We start from the raw sequence: 21,450 nt of genomic DNA, 5'->3' as shown, positions 1-21,450 counted from the left end.
TTTGTATTACAAACACGTATTTTAAATACATGTATCTGAAATACTGCCCATCCCTGTTTATAATCCACTAAAGCAGAAGATAAACCATTTGGAATTGGAGGTAATGAGAAGAAGCTGGCGCGGAGGGATACAGTGTAAATGAGGCCAGTGCGCAGCGGCGGGCGGCGCATTACTACACCTCAATCTGCGGGTCACTCACTCACATCCATACACAGAGGAGCAGATCCTGCGTTTATACGTCCACGTTTAAAACACACAGCTTCCTGCTGCTGATTTTACACATATTTATCGGACGGCCTTTGTTTAAGAATGGTAAGTACAGCCTGACGTTTATGTCGGTTTTTCTTTTTTAGCTAACGGTTTAGCCATTTTAGCATCCTGTCAGACAGTTTGACAGCTAATAACGGTTTTACCAATTATATAAGCTTTGTTATTACCGTTTTATGATGTCACAAAGGGACACATATTTTAGGTTTAGTAAAAGTGAAAATGCATCGCAACACATCGATATTTCATTTAAACAAACCGCTAATTAGTCAGTTAACGCTATCTAACAGATGCACATCAACATGTGCTGTCTATATTATAGGAGAAGCATATACCATTCTCTATAAATTCGTCTTAAAGAGATTTTAGAAAGGGATAAATGAATAAATTGATAACGTTGCAGTTTAGCGCGCTCCCGCTACTGCTCTCGCGCCAGCTGAAATCTGTCAATCACCTGCGCACCAGGTTCTATACTAAGTTTCTTGAATATTCTTTAAAACAAACTAGCTTGTTTTGCCACAATAGAGTCTAGATGTTGCAAATGCATATTTGTAATGCAGTGCACCGCATGCATGGTGAAAATCCACGGCATTGACAGCTGTTGAGTGTCTCTAAGATGCATGACTATTGCAAGTTATGTATGTAACGAATCATGCGTGTTGCCTTCACGCAGTGTTTTTTCTCATCTCCATGTGTGAACAGTGACTGGCTGCTAATTTTACATGGGCTGAGCTCATTGCCTTTAACAGAAGGATAAGTGTGGGCGTGGCGGTGTAAAAATAACTATCAGCAAAGCATATGCGCTCAAGCTCCTAATTTCAGAAAGAATTTGTCTCTTAGCTTGCTCCATATTTGCTTTGCATGCACGTTCGCAAACGTGCACAAAAGTTTGCAAACCTCCTGCGGATATGAGACTGTCTCTCTGTTGCATTAGCATGGGCCAGAGTTACAACATGTAGTGTAGCTGTTGCTACCGGTTGTTAAAAAAAAATGTGATTCAGCATCTCGCAGCCTCAAGATGATCATATAGCTGTTTAAGGCATAATTATGAATTGAGTGGACAGTGAGGTTGCATATTGCAGCAGGCTGAACTGCAGTGACGGATCCCAGTTGTCCCCCTCCCCCATTTCCCTCTGCATTGAACCAAATCATAGCTGGTGCAGCAACACGCTGACACTGGATCTGCAGTGCAGACGCACGCGCCCGCTCTTGCTCATCAAATTGGAATGCAACTCGGAGAGGACTCTTGTTGCATGACAAACATTTGTCCTCTCATGCTCCACTTAATCCACAGTAATTGCTGCAGTCATTGAAATGCGGTAGCGGGTCTGAGAAGCAGCGCGCAGAATATGTTAGCCGGAAGCAACGGAGACGGCAGCACACCTGCATCCAAACCAGGCATTTAACCATCCGTGCCGCTGATCCTGGAGGGCATGTGTGCACCTGATGTCTGACACAGTCTGAGGGAGGGCCTCCATTGCTTTGCTCTAGCCTAAAGTTTGAGTTACAGATTTCTTCGTTTGGTAGTGCTGTTTCTCGATTATCTCGATTATTATTCTTCACTTTCCACGACAGAGTTGAGCAAAGGTTAAATTTATGCAAACGAGAGGTCATATGATCACGAAAACTGTATTCAACTAGTGCTCTTTGTGCTCATTTTGGATTCATTTGGTGTGGGTAAAACTTGTATTCCATATTTAATTTGGTGTAACCAAGCAAAACATCATTTGAACTTCATGTATGTATATATGTGTGTGTGTAATATATGTATATGTATATATATGTATGTATATTGAGGTATATAATTATTGCACCATTCAAAAGTTTGAGGTTTGAGTTTAAGAGGTCATATGATGCGATTTCAAGCTTTTCTTTCTCTTTGGAGTGTTACAAGCTCTTGGTGAATAAAGAAGGTCTGTAGAGTTGCAAAGACTAAAGTCTCAAATCCAAAGAAATATTCTTTATAAAAGTTAAGACTCCTCCACGCCCTCCTAAAACGCCTTGTTTAAACGTCCCCACATGTCTGCGTCACGATGTGGGAAGATTTGCATAACGCCGCCCGAATGATCACGCAAAGAAAGAAGGCGTAATCTTTGATTCACGATGTTGCTGCCTCCGCCATGTTGTGGAGACGCTGTTTTGTTGTGAAAGTGAAACTAGGGCTGGGCGATGTATCGCATGCAATTGTCACGCGCATTTCGTCAGTAAAGCCGGTTCCCTGATTACCGCTAAATCGCCATCACCTGCTTTCAAATGGAGCGGAATTTAATATACAGAGCCGTAGATCACTGAAAAGCTACGCAATATCGCGTTCATTATCGCAGATGAATCGCCGTCGATAATCAACGCGATATTGCGTAGCTTAATGATGTTTGTCACTTCATTGCACTTTGAATGGAACATATACGTTCGCTTCAAACTGGAATCATGGCGGAATATCCTGTGATGTCCACTTCGCAGGGCACTTACGTTCGAATAGAACGTAATGTCTGAAGCAATAAGAGAAACATACAAAATATACAGAGCAGGGAGGCGCAAGGACTGGAATTGAGAACCGCTGCTCTACACTGCTCAGAACTTGCGTTTGAATCATCAGTGGCAAATCCTTTACATATGTAAACGTACTTACAGACTGTGAGTCAGAACAGCCGGCATTGTAGTCTTCTCTCCCAGGATCAGGAAACAGTCCCCCATAAAATGTGCTGAACACACTCGAATATTTGGGTTGAACTGTTCTGGAACAGTGTTGTAAATACAACTTAACCACTGATTTCTAGTTGTGTCCTCTTTTGGAAGGCCAAACAAAGTAGTTTCACTTAGACGTCAGTTTAAATTGTATTTATTTACAGAGGTATATGATGTCACACTTGTCCGTGTGTGAAGACGTTGCGCAGTGCAAATCCGTGAATGAATGTTCTGAAGTGAGGTAACTTCAACAGATTTCCCCTCCTCAGGGAGTAGGTAGCAATGAACACTGTGTAGGCACCATGTCAGTTCATGCACGGAGCTCACTTCTAACGAGCTGATTATCTGAATCAGGTGTGTTAACAAAGAGAGACGTGCAAAATATGCATCGCGTAAAAACACAGTATAAGTCATTATTTTTGACCACATAACTGAAGCCTTGTTGAGCACAAGAAACTTTAGTTAACATAAAATCCTTTACCCCAAACCTTTGAATGGCAGTGTGTTTATTTATTTTTAGTAAATATTAATTCATAAGTATGATAAATTTTTTGGGAGTCAGACCCCATGACTTTTCCCAGATAGCACACGTACGTCTGCAAGTTGTCTGTTAAAGATCGCTTCATCTGGAAATAATGTGATTAAAATATTTGGAGGTTATGAGGTAACGATTCACTCAACTAACAATTTGATTCACAATACTGATTTCATGATTCGATTTTCGAATTTTTTTTTTTTAATTTTAATTTGTAATTTTTTTTACCAAATTAGATTTAAGACAAATTATTAATGAAAAGGTGTCCTTTTATTATTGCTTGGACAAAATGCTTAATTTTTCTTTGTGAAATATGTCAAATAACAAAACTAAATTGAAATTTTAAAACAAACCCCAAATCAAATCACATAAATCAGACAAAAAAAACTCTTCATGTAAACGAAGGCTTTGCCGGGGCTCTTTCCATTCAAAATTAGAGGCAACCACTGCATTTGAATCACAATCCAAACAAAGATGCTGAATACATGCAGCATGAGCAGTTTTTTTTTTTAAATCTAAATTGATTATGAATTATTATTATTATTAAATTAGAAAATAAAAACAGGATTTTCTGACTTTAGTTTTGTGAAGCTATACTACATAAATATCTGCATGAAACAAAGACAGCAGGTGGCGCTTAGTTATGGAACAGCAACAATACATTGTTTCCTTGGCTATAAACAAAGCAGTGCAGTGCTTATGAACACTGCTTTAATATGCATTTATACAGAGATGAGATGAAAAGATAATATGATCTAAACTTATCTAAAGACAGCCAGTTCCCCTAAGAGATACATTCATATAAACACCCACCCCCAAATTTATCACAGTGCGTTTAACATCTCAACTGATTTGAATCGTCACACATTTCTAGAGATTTTCAACCAGCTCGCGGTGAATCGTTACATAGAGAGAGCCGTTTACTTAATTCCTGAATGAATCCGCCGTTTAAACGAATAGAAGGAATGACTCATTTGAAAGACATTTAAGGCCACCTACTGGCAGTTTTAGTTTCTTTGAGTATCATTTCATTCATTTAAAAAAAAAGAAGAAAAAAGTTATATAAACATTAAAGGGATAGTTCACCAAAAAATTAATAAATTCTGTCATCATTTACTTACCTTCACGTCATTTCAAACCTGAATGACTTGCTTTCTTTTGCATAACATAAAATAAGGTATTTTGAAGACAGTTGGTAACAAAAAATACAAAAAAAGGTGTTTCTCAAATTATCTGCTTTTATGTTCCATATTATGTTATGCTGTTGAAGCCTAAATGTTTGTGATTTTTTTTATTTTTTATGTTGAATTAAAATTTCTTTCTAATGCTACTATTTGTATTTATTAAACAACTACAATCACAGTAGTATATTGACTGATTTGTTGAACTTCCAACCATGCCTCATCATATTTTCTGCATTTAGCTTTTGAATGACCAACATCTGCCTGGGTCTGTGCGACATCATCTGTGGCTTTTCTCTTCCCTTTCACAAACCGATCCATCTCCTATTAGAAGTTACGTCCTTTGGCTGTTTACTGTTTTATTTTCTTTTTTCTGCTGATGGCCCGCGCGCCCCACTGCAATACTCGTGCGCCCCACACTTTGAGAACAACTGCTTTAGAAATACTTTAAATAAATAAATAAGAATATATACATTTACCTTATTATATATATTATGTTAAGGTCGAAGTCTTAAATTCTAATGCAACGTTTTTTTGACAGCCCTAGTTTTCATTTCTGTATGTTTTTTGGAACATGACTTTGTTGGTCGCACCACATGACATTATTTTATTTTATGTAAAATATAAAATAGAAGCTGTTGAACTGTATTGATTAAAAGGGGTTGGTTGGTTACTGCATGATGATTGAATTCGCGCAAATGGCCTTAAGCTATTACCTAATAAACTGTGAAAAGAAACATAACGGACGGAATGGTCCTGAGAGCGCTGCACGAGCCTCGCAGCGCCATCTGCAGGACAATTTAAAGCATTCAAATTATTCAAAGCACCAAATGCGAGCAGAATTAGCGCTGAAACGTATTACTCGACCCGGTGACTTTTTATGAAAGCAGGTTAGAATTTGAGATTGGTAGTGCTGTCATAAAATTCAAAACGGTTGTGATGTAATTATATAATAGGCTGTCGTGTGATGCGCTACATGTCTGCTGTTACAGTACTGTTTTTGGTTTTGATTCACTGTTAGTGCTGCTCTTGGTTTGAGCCACTTTAATTTGCATTTGGGAAAGCAACATTTGTCCTAGAAACGTTTGTTGTTGAAATCTGTTGTTGTTTACAAAGAGAAGTTTCAGTGTCACATGATCCTTCAGAAATCATTCTAATATGCTGATTTGCTGCTCAAGAAACATTTCTCATTATCAATGTTAAAAACAGTTTTGCTGCTTAATATTTTTGTGGAAACAATGATACCACTTAAACATTTGTATAAGATTTAAAAAAAAGAAATTATTATTTTATTCGTCATGCATGAAAGTGACAAAAAGTGAGTGAAGACATTTAATAAATGATTTATTAAATGTTGTTATTATTAATTTAATTTATTTTATTTTAATCAAATTAATTCTTGATTGGTGGAAGATAGTTATTTCAAAATCATTAATAATTGTAATTTGTTTTTTTTTTGGCAGGTACTTTATTAATAATAACAATTCTATATACTTTACTATAATATATTATAGTACTTCATTATAATATATTATTATATTGTTGTCATGATAGTTAAATGTTGCTTTTTATTTTTTAAAGGACAGTATGTATTTTTACAATATAAGATATATCTTTTAATGTGCCAAAATATATATTTTTAATAATGAGTGCTGGGGGCGTGGTCCGATTTTCCTTCTTTTTTGTCTCTAGCTGATCACATGCCTGAATTGTATAAGTTGCTTCTTTTTTATTTTTTTATTTTTTAATAATTAATAGAGCCTCATGTCATTGACCCATGCTATAATTTAGGCAGCACAATTTCCTGTTGGACTTTTACAGTACACAATTTGTTTACTCCCAGGTGTGTATCTTGTGTTTTGCTGTGTCCTCCTGTTATTGAGATATTTATTGACATTTATATCAGTAATTTTCTCATCTCACAAATGTTGAGCCTAATGTATTAAAGCCTGTGTCACTGCCTCGTATGTGGATGAGTCAGAGCCATGTCTGCTGTTTCATTATAAATCATTTTACACCCTGTCCATTTTTAAGCTCCAAGCTTTATGAATCACCCACCCTTGAATACGAGGGAGCATGTTCTGCTGGCTCCTCACAGAAAAGACACAGCTGAATCACGCCGAGTGAATCACGTTTACAGATGAATCCTCTCCTCTTTAATAATTGAATAATGAACTCTGTGTCAGAGAGAAGCGCAATCATTTTAAGTGTGTCGCATTCATGACCCCCTAAGTGGTACTGTCTAATTATAACTGTGGTGGATATTTTTAAAGGAGTATTTTTATGCATGTCCTTCATTATACTCATTTAGTCAGAGGTGTGTGTGTGTGCGAACACTGCAAAACTGGAGCTTGTCTGATAGTGATGTGGCACTGAGCTGATTGACTTCCTCTTTCTCTCCCTCTTTTTTTCAATTCAGGCAGATCAGCTGACCGAGGAACAGATCGCTGGTGAGTGAACTCTGATGGTCAGCTTCAGAATGGTCACTAATGGCAATAAAACTGTCACACATGACAACATAAGTACACACACACCATATTGCAGCATCAAGAACATGTTATGACTCAAAGCAACTTCATAAAGGATGGGCTGACATTAATTCACTGCCGCTGATATTCCTTGAGATTCACTGTGAAGTAACACTTGACTCTTGACTTTGACTCCACTGCCATATTTTCAGTATTATTTTTTGATAAATTATAAATGAAAAGGTGCCCTTTTATTACAAATACAATGTACATTTCTTTGTGAAATTGAAATGTCAAACAACAAAACTAAATTGAAATTTTAATGCCAAATCAAATAAATACAAATAAAAGAAATCTCTTCATATAAACGCTTTGGCTGTGCTCTTTGCGTTTAAAATGAGAGGCAATTTTAATCACAACCCAAACAAAGATGCTGCATACATGCAGAATAAGCAGTTTAAATTTAAATTAGATTGTATAAATTCTGCAATTTGAAGCGAAAACAGAATGGTCTGACTTTAGCTTCATGAAACTATACTACACAAAACATATCTGAATGAAACAAAAAAAGCAGATGTGCTGCATGAGAACACCAGTTCACTCTCTGACAGAAGGTGGCGTTTACACAAAACACAAAATAATGTTCTTTTTAGCAACATCATGTGACCCCTTTAACGTTCTAATTTAAGAACTTATGAATGGCTGGTGCAACCCTACCCAGTACAGTGGCGATACAGCGTTTCCTTGGTTACTGCTGTGAACAAAGCAGCAATGTGCTTATAAATACTATTTTAATATGCATTATACAGAGGCAAGATGAAAACAAAATACCATTTGAACTTTTCTAAAGACAGTCAGTTCCCCTTAGAGATACATTTATATAAACCTTCTCCCCAGTTGTATGAATCATCACATATTTTCATAAATTTTCAACCGGCTCGGGGTGCATCCTTACATCCCTAATAAAAACTGAAAAGTTTATATACTGCTAGTAGGGTTGGGAATCGAAAATTGATTCAGATTCCAGAATCAGATACTTAAGGTCAGGAATTGGATACTTGTTGTCAAATAAAAATTTCGATTCCGCCTATCGATTCCTATGTTTTTTTTTTTTTCTTCTTATTCATCTGTGAGGACCGGACCTAGCGATCTGCCAGGGCTTTGCTCACTAATCGAAGCACTCAAAGTTTGGCTACATTTGTGATCAGAAGCCAAAAAAGCTAAGTAAGTTATAATATCTGTGATAACTAAACATGTTGCAAGAGAGGTGTCACCACCAACATGCAAAGCACTTTAACACGATTCAAACACCAACGTAATTCTATTCCTAAATTACAATGATTCCTCTGTTTCATTCCTCAACCTTTGACGTGCGATCAATGTTGTGATCACTTGGTTCGTGCAGAGTACGATCACATCTGTGTGTTTTGAACATTTAAATCTGCGTTCGCACTGCTGTTGTCCTAAAGAGAGCAGCTGTCATCTGTTATGAATGAAACGGCTTCAAAGTCTTTTCTGCCACACAGTATCATTATTTCTGTTTTACAAACATTCAAATCAAAGAAGTACTGGGATTAAAGTGTATAGTTCAGATATAAACTGTGTGTATGATGTGTATGGTAGCGATTAAAATAGAGTAAATCACCTTTTGAATGTAATTTGACACTTCAAATAAAGATTTGTCGATTACATTATGCCAGTAGGTGGCGAAAAGGAGCTGTTAAAATGTGTTTGACTTTGAATCATACACGAAATTCATTCAAGAATGCTGATTTATCCAGTAATGTAAAGAAGAAAAAAAAAGATTTTTTTTTTCATAGTCTTGCAGTTCTATTTTGCACACAAACAGCTCTTAAAGAGTCCAGTTTTTATGTAGCTTGTTAAGTTTTGTTCATGGTATTCAGGTCCAAATAAATGGTTTGCAAAAAAGAGACACAGGATAAATGTTTGACATCATTATTTAATCACATTGGAATCGAAACTGGAAATTGAAAAGTTTTATTGTGGTTTTTGTAAATGGTTTGGAATAAATAGGCCCTACTAGTAGTATTCTATACTGAAAGCTATTTACTGCAAAAGTATTCCTGTGCCCTCTGTTTTAAGAGTTGCTTGGACTTCAGAAAAGTACATGTACGGTACTTACATGTTTGTAATTCAAAACAGAGTTCAAGGAGGCGTTTTCACTTTTCGACAAAGATGGCGATGGCACCATTACCACCAAAGAATTGGGCACAGTGATGCGCTCATTGGGTCAGAACCCCACTGAGGCCGAGCTGCAGGACATGATCAACGAGGTAGATGCTGATGGTAAGACTACAAACACTTACAACTTTCCACAGTTCTGCTGTCCTTTCTGTTTGATACTATACGTGCTTTAGTTTAGTCAGGTAAAGTTATGTGGCTTCTTATGTAGCAGCTAAGTACAATACAGCACCCCCTAGATCAAGGAGGTCCACTATACTGCAGAGTTTAGCTCCAATCTTAATTAAACACACCTGATCCAGCTAATGAGGGTTTTCAGGATTACTAGAAACATCCTGGAGCTAAACTCTGCAGGAGCAGGATTGGACACTGCTGTCCTAGATCAAGCTGGTGTTAAGTGTCTTTCTCAGGAGGGCAGATTAACACCCTGTGAGTCCAAAGTGCTCAGATGGTTGGTCTCACCCTCCGTCTGCATGCCCATAGAGAGCCCTCAGACCGTTCACAGACCACCCGATACATATTACACATCAAAATGATGAGCTGTCAGAAAATCCATTCTGATTTGCTTGATGTTTATATCAGTCCATCAGGTAACAAGGTTTTGTTTGGAAGTTAGCAGGCTTCTAGAACGAGCACTTCTCTGGAAGATCTCGACATGAGCTTGTTCATGGCAACGAAGCTTTGTCTACAGCCTCATGCAGACGCACTGGTGGAAGTTTTTTCATTTCCATTTAATATTGTGGTTTATGGCAACAATATGGTACGGTCTGCCCACAGGCAACGGAACTATAGACTTCCCAGAGTTCCTAACCATGATGGCGAGGAAAATGAAGGACACGGACAGTGAAGAGGAAATCCGAGAAGCTTTCAGAGTCTTTGATAAGGTGAGGAAATGTCACCGTTAACAGCAGCTGATGAAACCTGATGAAGCACTGAACTGATCCATGAAATTTAATCTTGAAGAATCTTAATGAATGTACGGGGTAGCTGCTCTTGAACACAAGAATGTGTCATTGTAAACAGCATCTTAGAGTCAGGTGAACCCTAAACCAACTGAAATATACAAGGCTTCCTTGAAAACGATCAGTTGACTAGTCATCCAGGCAACCCACTGGTTAGCTGATTTTGAAACCATGTAGCTGCTAGCGTGTGAAGTGTTTACGTAAGAACTGCACAGGTGCGTTTTCCAGACAGTGGGTGAGATTATTCACCATGTAGGCACAGGCTGCATCAGGCCGCTGGCATAAGAGAGTGCTTGAAACAGCTTCAGTAGCAAAGACACATCTTTTTCACCAGCACCTGATGAACTAATACTAGCACTTACCTATTCTATTCTATTCTATTCTATTCTATTAATAATAAAAAAACTAGTTATGTGTACTGTGCTAGACTAACTGAGACTTGTCACTGCACTTGCAAACTGTTGCTCTCTTGTTCGTCTGATTGCTTCTAATGTTCTTCTCATTTGTAAGTCGCTTTGGATAAAAGCATCTGCTAAATGATTAAATGTAAATGTATATTTTGGGTTCTCTTAACTGCTTCTCCACATGCTTTGAACTTGGGATGACCATTTTATAGCCAGATACTTAAACACCAAACACGTAATCAAATAAAATAAGTCAGTATAAATATAAAATAAATCAGTATAACATAAATCACATTTTTGTTTCATGTGACTATTTTTAGTATGACCCCTGCATGTTCTGCATGTCTCTGTGTGAATGAAAGGCGCTGACACGTGGTGTCATCTACTATACACACACTGAAGCACGTGTGATGCGCGTGATTTTAGCACCTGTTGTTTCACTAAATGAGGACATAAACACATGAACAACATCCCCAGAACTGCTCTGAGAGTCACTTCATGAGCATTTAAAAAAAAAAATTTGGTTTGTTTGAGAAAAACTGTCGTCATATCACATACACACAGAAACTTAAAGGTCCTCATGGCAACCCGTCAAAATAAAAGTTTGGTTTAACTTGGAAAAAATTGTCAGAAATATATATCTATTAGATATCTAGTAGAACTTATGTAGCACTACTACATGTACTGTTAGTAATAAATTTATTACAACTTTTTTTAAAGGAATGATCACAAAATTTCTTCCATGTTTTAATTTTAATTGTAAATCCCCTTTGTTTGCCAAAAAATTAAAGAGTTTGTTTAACTTTCATTTGATTAAAAAATAAATTAATTTTATGCCTTCACACAACACAGAATTTCTCAATCTTATAAATTAAGTTGTTTTTATGCATTGAAATAAGTAGACATGCTTAAACAGAATTTGGTAACAATAAAACAGAATGTGAGGAAAAAAGCATATTTCATAGGGCCCTAAAAATTTATTTTTTGCTAAACGTTTAATAAATGTTAAATTGTATAAGTTTCATTATTGTAATTAATTAGGCATGCTTTTTGATTAATAATAACCATTGCTTATTAGTGGGTGTGGTCTAAATCTCCGCCTTCTTTGACATAAAATTCTTTTCAATTGTTCACGCTGTCATTCAGACACCAGTAAAAACACTGAATACACTAGAGTGCTGTCTACTCATCTAAATACATTGGAATTTTCACAAACGGTATAATGTTGCGCATCTATTTAAAATGTCTGTTTACCCTGAGTGAAGAACAATGAAGAACTTTGCCAAGAGTATTTCAGTGCTTTTAGCCTGCTGGCACAGAGGCAAGTTTCTAAAAGCTACTTTTTTCATCATGAAACTGGATCCTCAACAGTGGCATGCATGACAAAAATACCTGTTAGAATCAAAATATCGCCGCACATTTGGTTGTCTGAAAACGCACGCCATTACTTGTCACCATCTCAACATCGCATAACCACAGTGACAGCCAGTGCATTTATATGTGACAGAGAGATTTAGAAGGGTTTCAGTGAGAAACTGATGCTCGTGGCAGGCAAAGGGAAATCAGTCTGAGTAATTTCATTAGTGTGTGCAGTAGCTGACCGGTTGGTGCAGAGCCAGTGCTCTTGCACATCCCTGGTTAGAACAGCCTTTCGTAGGCGTGTTGAAAATTTGTAGCATTTCAGCAGTTTATAGTAGATGCTGTATAATTAATGCTTGCAGATGTCCAATTTATCTTTTTTTTTGTTGTTGTTGTTGTTGCATTTGGTTCATTTTAACCTTAACCTGGAGGTCAAAAGCAATATTTACACTACATAACAAAAAATATGAACCTGATGTGCATAATATTCTCTTCTCAGGATGGAAATGGCTACATCAGTGCAGCCGAGCTCCGTCATGTCATGACCAATCTGGGGGAGAAGTTGACAGATGAGGAAGTGGATGAGATGATCCGAGAGGCAGATATTGATGGAGATGGACAGGTCAACTATGAAGGTGAGCTGCTGAAGCCATGCTGCGCTGCTTTAGAGAAGAGGAAGAGAAAACTAGAGGTGCACGGAAAAATCTATTCATATATGAATCCCGATTCTGTCTTCTAACGATTCTAATGGATTCACAAGTTTCAAAATCAATGTTCTTAAGCAGGGGTTCTTAATACTGTTCCACACGTCCCCCTTCTCTCCAACTGCCTCTCTCTCTCATTCAGCTTAGCTCTAGCAATGAACTGTTACAATTATACACTTATTTTCACATAGCTATAAGAAGCATTAAACATGGACGCACGTGAAGTTGCAATACTGTATTAAACCTTTAATCAGGATAAAACCGTATATTAAAAGCTAACATAAGCAGTAGCATTTTCAAATAACAGCGTATCTAAAAGTATGAGACAACAGCAAACAAAAAACTTAGGCCTACCATTAAAAGCTATGCTTGCACAGGTTCTGCACAATCCTCTTCAATAATATCCTCTGCTTTTCGATCAGGCTTAAACTGATAAGCGATATTAAGACGCCGTTGTTTACTATACAACCGGAGCACATGCCGGTGAGGGCCGGGACGTTTAGAAGTGCACTAGAGGCAGTTTAGCCAATCACAACACACTGGGCTAGCTAACCAATCAGAGCCCATAGCCTATTTCTGAGGGAGGGGCTCCATAAAATAAGGAAATGATCAGCCTGTTTCTAATAGAAGGGACAGAGCAGTGTGGAATAAAGGTAAATTATTCAGCTTTAAAATTATTTCAAATTCATAACGAAATTCAAACAATAAATACAGTTTTGGTTCTCTTTAATGCAGCAGGCGTGATTGATTTAGCGTCTCAGTTCAAGGGAAAGTGAACCCATTTAAACTTTCTCTTTGCTACTATAGTACATAATGAACATGAATTTACATCAAATGGCAGGCTATTTTATAAGAGAGCCTACAGGACAACTTACTGCAATGCCTCGTGTAAAAAATCTCATTCAGTGTTTCAAACTGCACGAAACGTGTAAAGCTTGTAAACATTGCAACCCGTAATATACATTTACCTCAGAATAACCATTAAGTGTCCATGAACTCATCAGTCAACTTGAAAAATAACTATAAAGAGGAGCATTTTGCTATATTTATGCGCTTATTGCATATTCATATTTTTACTTAACCTGTTGTCTGCATGATTTAACTCCTCCTATAAAATTGCATTTTACTGAAAAGTGTGAAAGACATACACTCTTAAAAAATAAAAGTGCTTTAAAGGTTCTTCACAGAACCATTTTTGGTTCCACAAAGAACCATTCAGTCAAAGGTTCTTTAAAGAACCATCTCTTTCTCAACTTTTTATAATCTAAAGAACCTTCTTTCGCCACAAAGAACCTTTTGTGAAATGGAAAGGTTCTTCAGATGTTAAAGGTTCTGTATGAAATCATTTAGACAAAAAGGTTCTTCTATGGCATTATGAAGCACCTTTATTTTAAAGAGTATATGACAACATGTACAGGATTCATTGAGGAGGAGCCCAAACTACACTCAGTGGCCAAGTGATGCTTATGGTCCTTGATATTGGTACAAGTTCTGTGTAATAAACAATTATTTGTGACTGTATATTCCAAGTTGGAAAACACATTTAGTTCCTACTTTAAGTGAACATTAGTTGATAAATTGATAGCCTGAATGCACTGTAATTCGCTTTTGTAATTTGCTTTGGATAAAAGCGTCTGCTAAATGCATAAATTTAATTTTTAATTTAATTTAATTTAATTTAATTTAATTTAATTTAATTAGTTCCCAATTCATCTACAAGATGGATTAAAATCCTGATAAAGTCAAGAAAAGATGAGACCTAAACACATGACAGTATGATTGAAATGTTAAAATGTAAGCAATAAATAATAATAGTAAAATAAATAAAACATGTTTATTCTGTATATTTTTTTGTATAGGAGCCAATGGCTTCTTTTTTTTTTTTTTTTTTTTTTTTTTTTTTTTTGGAGCCCTGATTTATTTATTTATTTGTTTGTTTGTTTGTAGCAATAGGCAAAAATACATTGTATGGGTCAAAATTATAGATTTTTCTTTTATGCCAAAAATCATTAGGACATTAAGTAAAGATCATGTTCAATGGAGATATTTTGTAAATTTCCTACCGTAAATATATCAGAACTTAATGTTTGATTAGTAATATGCATTGCTAACACTTAGATTCCAGATATTCAAATAGTTCAAATTAAACTTATAAACTATCCTAATAAACCATACATCAATGGAAAGCTTATTTATTCAGGTTTCAGATGATGTATAAATCTCAATATTTTATATATAATATTTATTTATTTATTTTATTTTTTTAAATTGGTCTGTTTTAGGAATCACCATTACTATTATCTGTTTTTCTATCTTTGTTCACAGAGTTTGTCCAGATGATGACTGCAAAGTGAAGGATTGGCTTATCCTGCATCTATCTTTCTCTCTTACATTGCTTGTCCTACAAAGATCACTCTGTCTTTAAAAAGAAAAAGAAAAAAAGTCAAAAATTTACTTCAGAGAGTGTTAGAATTTCTAATTCTTTGATCTCTTACCAAAAAATTTAAAAAAAAAAAATTAAATTAAATTTCAAAAGCAATTTGTGAAAAATACTAGCAGAATTGTCCCAGCAGAAGTGAATGGACCAAGCATAACTGCATGAGCCCTTTTGGAGCAAACGTCTCCAGACCTGACAAAAATTTTGAGGACAGAACGTCACTTTAGTCGCACACGAGTTGAAGTCAAGTGTTTAAATGCTGAGAACACCTCCTTTCATGAGTGTTATTTCATCGCTCAAAAATAGAGTAAATTAAAATAGAAAATATATAATAATGCTAAAACATTGTGGTAAATTGTCCAGGGTCACAGTGCTGCCTTCAATACAAACTGAGCAAAAACAACTACGTGTAACCCTTTGGTGAAGTCATGCTTTTGCATATTGCCTTCTCCTGTTTAAAACTCCAAACGGAACAAAACTGGATGTTTATGAAGACGTACATATTGTAAAAACCCGACATCATGCTCATACTCTGTATAACTGCGGTTTAATGGCAGCGTACGACTTGAAGAGTGTCTTTATAGGCTATAAGGCATGTACTTGAGGCACGAGCCAGTGGTTTCTGTCAGCTGGTTTTAAACCTTTATGTTAATGTGGGTTTTATCTTTGATGACTTCAAACTTCGTAGGAGCGTGGAGATGCAAAGTATGTATAGCAGAATTGAAATGTGACAGAATAACACAAATAGCATAACTGTCAAGTATATAGTTACATAGATAATCATCATGCTATCATAATGCATAATGCTTTCTAAATGTACTGTTCTCCAATATTAACGTCTGGTAAAACTTTGCATTGCCTATTGTTATTCTAGTTAGGTCTGTGACTTTTGTTTGATCCATGGTCTTGAAATGTGCCATAATACTCGTAAACCTCAACTTTCTTGCAAGAGATCTCGTAGTCAATTAAGAATTATGTTATCAATCTATGAATATACACACAAATATCTATATATTTGCACTTTGGTGTAGGTTATACATTCAACCACAGAAGAGGAACCTGCTGCTGCTGCTTTTCTGGCTCATTTGTCTCTTGCTCTCGTGAGTTTGTCAGAACCTCTTGTTGTCAAGTGCTCCAAATTTCATTTACGCTCTGCTTGCAAGACGACCGATGAAGGTGAAACTGGAATGTTGGTTATTTTGATGGGCAAAAAGAATTATGTTGCTAGTAAGACTATGAAGGGCTTGTTATTGGTCTAATAATTGGGTTATTTATTTTTTCTAGCCAAAATGTATTACTCCTCTGGAAGAGCTTTACATAGCATATCTTACTCTGTTCTGGACTGTTTTGACAGTTTTGCATTAGCAGGGTTTGAAAATGAGCGACCGGACTGGGAATACTCAATATGTGAAATCTGTATGGATAATATGTGAAATATGTATCGGTGTTTTCCAATAAAAAATAAATGTATACAGTATGTTTATGCATACACTTCTGTGTTTGTTGTTCATGTTGTCATATGCAACTGCGACTTGTTAGGTTTTGTCATCAGCTCCAAGCTAATCTGCTCACTCACCCGATAGGTCTCTCTGAACTATATTTGGGAGTTCTGCTGGATGTAGCTGTAATCTGGGGTTAAATAGAGACGCACCTACATTTCCCTTTTGCATAAGACCTGAAATACAGTGATTTGCCTTTTTAATTATGTGCTGCCATGATTGGTTCACTCAGAAGAACTCAGAAGAACCTCATTTGCACTTTTACTATTTTAAGATGTTTTATTGAAAATGCATATTAGAAACCTAACAATTTACAAAGCAAGACGTCACAAGACCTACATATGAAAAGCAGTTAAATCATTAATAATGGCCTGGGGCCTTGAGCAATTTTTGGGTTATTTATTTATTTATTTGTATTTATTTATTTGAAGATCCAGGTCTCTCCTGCGTTCATATTCTATCTGAATATAAATGAGGTATTTAAGATGAGCTCTAAAATATTTTATTTACTTTTAAAAATAAAGTTTTTTTTTTTTTTCTGCCTTCTATGGTTCCAAGAAGAACCTTTAACATCCATGGACCTTTTTCATTGAACAAGAGGTATTTTATAGTGATAGTGGAAAAAGGTTCTTAAAATGTCCTTCACACTATGGAAATATGGCTCTTTAACATGAATGGTTTCCAAAAATGGTGTACATCGCTGTAAAATAAAAACAAAAAAAAACTTTGGAACCTTTATTTTTAAGTATTGTAGATTTTGGGAGTAAAAAAAAAAATATTTTTTACAAATCTTATCCTTTGTTCCCATTATCTAGTAAATCACAAATTGGTAGAGTAATGTAACTTTATTGGTTCAAACGTGGGAACCCTGAAGAACATTCAGCTCCCAGAACTTCTGAAATTTTGAAATTGAATTGTTTTAATTATAATTATTTTAGTTTTCAATTTTCTCAATGCATCACATAGTGTTGTCGAAAAAGGAAGAGAACCACTGCACTAGATGTGATTGGGAGTGAAACACAAGCTGGACAGTTGATGGCGCCATTGTTATACCTGTTCATTATTTTGCATTACTCTTCAGTCAACATATTTATCTGAGAATTATAAAATAAAACCGTTTAACCAGTCTGATAGAAAAGGGGGGAGGAAAATAAATCATTTTTTTTTGTTGTGTTTTTTTTGATATAAATTTTGAGGGTTTTTAGATTTTAAAAAAAATTTTAAACCAAGTGTAATATGTGTTATTGTTATTTTTACCTAGAAAACGACGCTCCAACAAGTCTGTGAGAAAGCTTATGCCATCAGGACTCAGGGAGGGAAAAATATAAATCTGAATAGTTTCTTTCAAATGATTCTTAAGTATTCTCTAATCTCTAAGTATTATACTTTGGGAGTGTAAATTTAGGCATAATTTATCATTACATTTTTATTTTTTATTTTTTTTTTATATACTGGTCAGTTGTAAGATATGTTGCAGCAGCTCAGATTATGTTACCTAAAGTATAACAGAGATTTGTATATATCCAGATCTGTGCCAGCACCAGGGTTTCCCACACATTGATTTATTTGTGGCGGGCCGCCACAATATCAAAACTGACCGCCACAAATAGATTTTCCAAAAGGCTTTGACCTCATTGAATAAACATGAGCACTGCTACGTTTCAAAATCAAAAAAAACACTGCGGGTGTCACTGTATTTCAGAAGGAAACTGACTGTATTTAGAAAAATTTCGATTTCATTTTCATTTCATTTTGCATGTAATGCTTGATAAGGCAGCGTTTGTGAGCTCAGCACTGCTTCGCAGCCGTTACCGGAGAATCTTTTATCTCTCCCGCTCTTAAAGCGCCTCCTGCTGGCAGGAAATTAATTTGCATATATATGTATATATGGGGGCGGGGGAGTGCCGCCACAAATAGAGTGTAAGGCTGTGGGAAACACTGAGCACTGTGTAGTTATCTGTGTATAACTGCTATCTTTAATATACACATGGTTTTAAACAATTCATCCTGATGTAAAATATACAATTGTGAAACTACATATGTCTTGCAGATTATACAACACAGTGTACTTACAACTGAAACTCTGGCAACATTATAGAAAATTGCAGTTAATGAGAGATGCTCATCTCTCATTAACAGAGTGACTTCACTATCATACCAAAGCATAATGGAAAAATAGCAGAGACGGTGTGATGTTAATCTAAAGCACTCTCACTGTGACCTGTTCGAAATGTTTGTGTGGTCTACACCCCCCCGACGCTGACATGTATTTATTGATCCGTTGCCAAATGGAGGAGAAAATAGTCTGGTTTCTTTCTTCCTCCCTGTACAGTTCCCCTCCATCCTCCACTGCTATCGCACCGTGTCTATTGATTGTAAACTGAGAAAAGGCTTTTGTGACCATATGTGCTCATATTTACATTAGTGCTTGCATGTGCATTGTCCAACCTCAACCCTCTTCTCACACTCACTACTGTAAGGCTACTGTTCTGTGGTCTTGATTTTTCATACAATTGATGCATCTTAAAAATAAAGCGAGTAGTGACATTTAGTCACTCCCATTTGCTAGTTACTGAGGGCATCCGTGAAGTGTCAAATGATGCCATGTGGTGGTGATTTTATGAGGTAAAGCAGAGAGACTAAATAACCATGGTAAAATAAAGCAATAAGCCCCAAGAAGCCGTGGTTTACAGTGAATTATGCTGGGTAATGTATACTGTAACAGCTAAGGGGCGTTGTTAGGCATGACACGAAACGGGGCTTATTGCTTTTATAAAACGGTTATTCCATATATGTAGTAAGGTTTCACAGAATAAAACAAAGCAAATAAAGCGTAATGATTTAATTAAAAACAGTATTCTTCCACCAAACAATGTAGTTCCTCAGAAAGAGTTGTGGTTCCAACAAAGTGGTTGCCGAGCAACACACAGAAGTAAACATAGGTGTGTCCCAAATTGCGTACTTATGCACTATGCTATGAAGTTTTGTAGTATAAATAGTGTGAATAGTGTGTTCACACTGAAAATTCCAAAAAGAAAAAGTGCACTTTAAACACACGGGTGATGCACTTAAATAACCGAAAAAAGTAAGTTTGGAATGTTGGACACTTCATGCACTCAACTGTCGCAGCTGTAATTACGTAACCAAGGTTAGAGTGCATAGTGTATAGTGCATAGTGTATAGTGTGTCATTTGGGATGCAGCTTATGTTTGTATTGTAATTTTTAACCGCTTAGAATACGGCTCAACCAATCAGAATCAAGGACCGGAACCATCCGTTTTATAATCATCAATGCATATTGAGTGATAAGGTTGGAATACACTATATGGCTTTTCATATCTGGGAGAAACATGAAATTAAAAATGTGTTCTAAAATTGTCTCAAAATATCAAACATGTTTGATATGTTGCAACTGGATGGATTCATTGGCTGAAGCTAAAAAAATCATCTGTGCCTATATACACAATGCCATTTTCTGTGAAATCTGTCAGCTCAAATCTGCAGACTGGCTTGACAAAAGAAGTTAAGTATATTCCAGCTTTAATTTATAATTTTTTTTTGGGACATGATTACATACTTTGTTCTGATTAGCTACATTTCTGTAACTTGCAGTTTCTTCATATTCACATTTCTGAATTATTACAAAGTTTTAAGTTACTGTCATTTTACGGTCAAGTTTAAACGCACAACAAAAAAAAAGTTGTGAAAATGGAAAGTATTTCTGTGGAAAGCACAGCAGCTAGATGAAAGTTGATATGGGTGACTGTCTGAAAATAGCATAAAAAGTAAGGGGTAATAATATAGACCTTATGGATCATGGGTGCAGCCATCTTTAGACTTTTGTCTTTGAACATGTGCTTTTGTGGTAGCTCTGTATATTTCTATGGCATCGCTGTTGAAGAGCTGGTAACATGGATTTACTTGTGGTGTAGATTAAGTTATCATGAGCACTGTAATGTTAAATGTCAGTAGACCGAGAAGATTTTAAAATGAGCGGTTTATAAATCCATAAGATCTTAAGTTCATACATGTGGAAATGCACTCCGTAGGACAAAACACAACGAGTGCAGTGTTGAAAAGGTGCAGGGCCACATAAGGTGTATAGAAATATACAGCGCTACCGCAAAAAAAGTCAATTCAAACACAACATTCTAAAAATGGCTCTGGTGTATAGGTCTATACAGTACCCAGCTTAAATGAGTAAACCCCCTCTGAAACTTGAGAATACTTTTTGTGTCAGCTGCGTCACGCCGGATAGGATACACTGTTTCCTACATTGTTGTGATTTGATCTGAACGGAACAGCGTATCCTATCCGGCGTGACGCAGCTGACACAGAACAACATACGCTGTTTGCAGGGTAATGCCGAGGAGACAAATTGTTGAATAAAGTCGTTATTTCTTTTACTTTTGCGCACAAAAAAGTATTCTCGTAGATTCGTATAATTGCGGATGAATCACTGATGTCACATGGATTACTTTACAGATCTCCTTGCTACGTTTCTGGACTTTGGAACATTTTAGTTGCGTTGCTGTCTATGCAGGGTCAGACAGCTCTCAGATTCCATCAAAAATATCTTTAATTTGTGTTCTGAAGATGAACTTACGGGGTTGAAATGACATGAGGGTGGGTAATTAATGACAGAATTTTCCTTTTTGGGTTAACTAACTCTTTTAATTTAGGGTATTGGGTAGGATTAGGGATGTGGGGATGCAAAATATATGTGCTTTATAAGTACTAATAAACA

The 21,450-nt window shown here is 36.2% G+C and overlaps 1 protein-coding gene across 1 annotated transcript; it reads left to right on the top strand.

Moving 5' to 3' along the window:
- Positions 1–154: 154 nt before the first annotated feature.
- On the top strand, positions 155–16,695 carry LOC109103816 (calmodulin-1). Its single transcript, XM_042770941.1, has 6 exons — positions 155–312; positions 7,088–7,118; positions 9,300–9,443; positions 10,116–10,222; positions 12,563–12,698; positions 15,093–16,695. Exons 1-6 carry the CDS (start codon positions 310–312, stop codon positions 15,119–15,121), a joined length of 450 nt encoding a protein of 149 aa, XP_042626875.1. The 5' UTR covers positions 155–309; the 3' UTR covers positions 15,122–16,695.
- Positions 16,696–21,450: the final 4,755 nt, after the last annotated feature.

The sequence above is a fragment of the Cyprinus carpio genome, chromosome A15 (genome assembly GCF_018340385.1).
Source record: "Cyprinus carpio isolate SPL01 chromosome A15, ASM1834038v1, whole genome shotgun sequence".
NCBI lineage: Eukaryota > Metazoa > Chordata > Actinopteri > Cypriniformes > Cyprinidae > Cyprinus > Cyprinus carpio.
Note: the sequence above shows the minus strand (reverse complement) of the source record. Positions and strands in the feature narration are given on the sequence as shown.

Bases quoted from the DNA above. Each gene is read 5' to 3' on its own strand.
- LOC109103816 (XM_042770941.1), top strand. The intron at 9,444-10,115 runs GTAAGACTACAA...GTCTGCCCACAG, and splicing joins CAACGAGGTAGATGCTGATG to GCAACGGAACTATAGACTTC. The intron at 12,699-15,092 runs GTGAGCTGCTGA...CTTTGTTCACAG, and splicing joins TGGACAGGTCAACTATGAAG to AGTTTGTCCAGATGATGACT.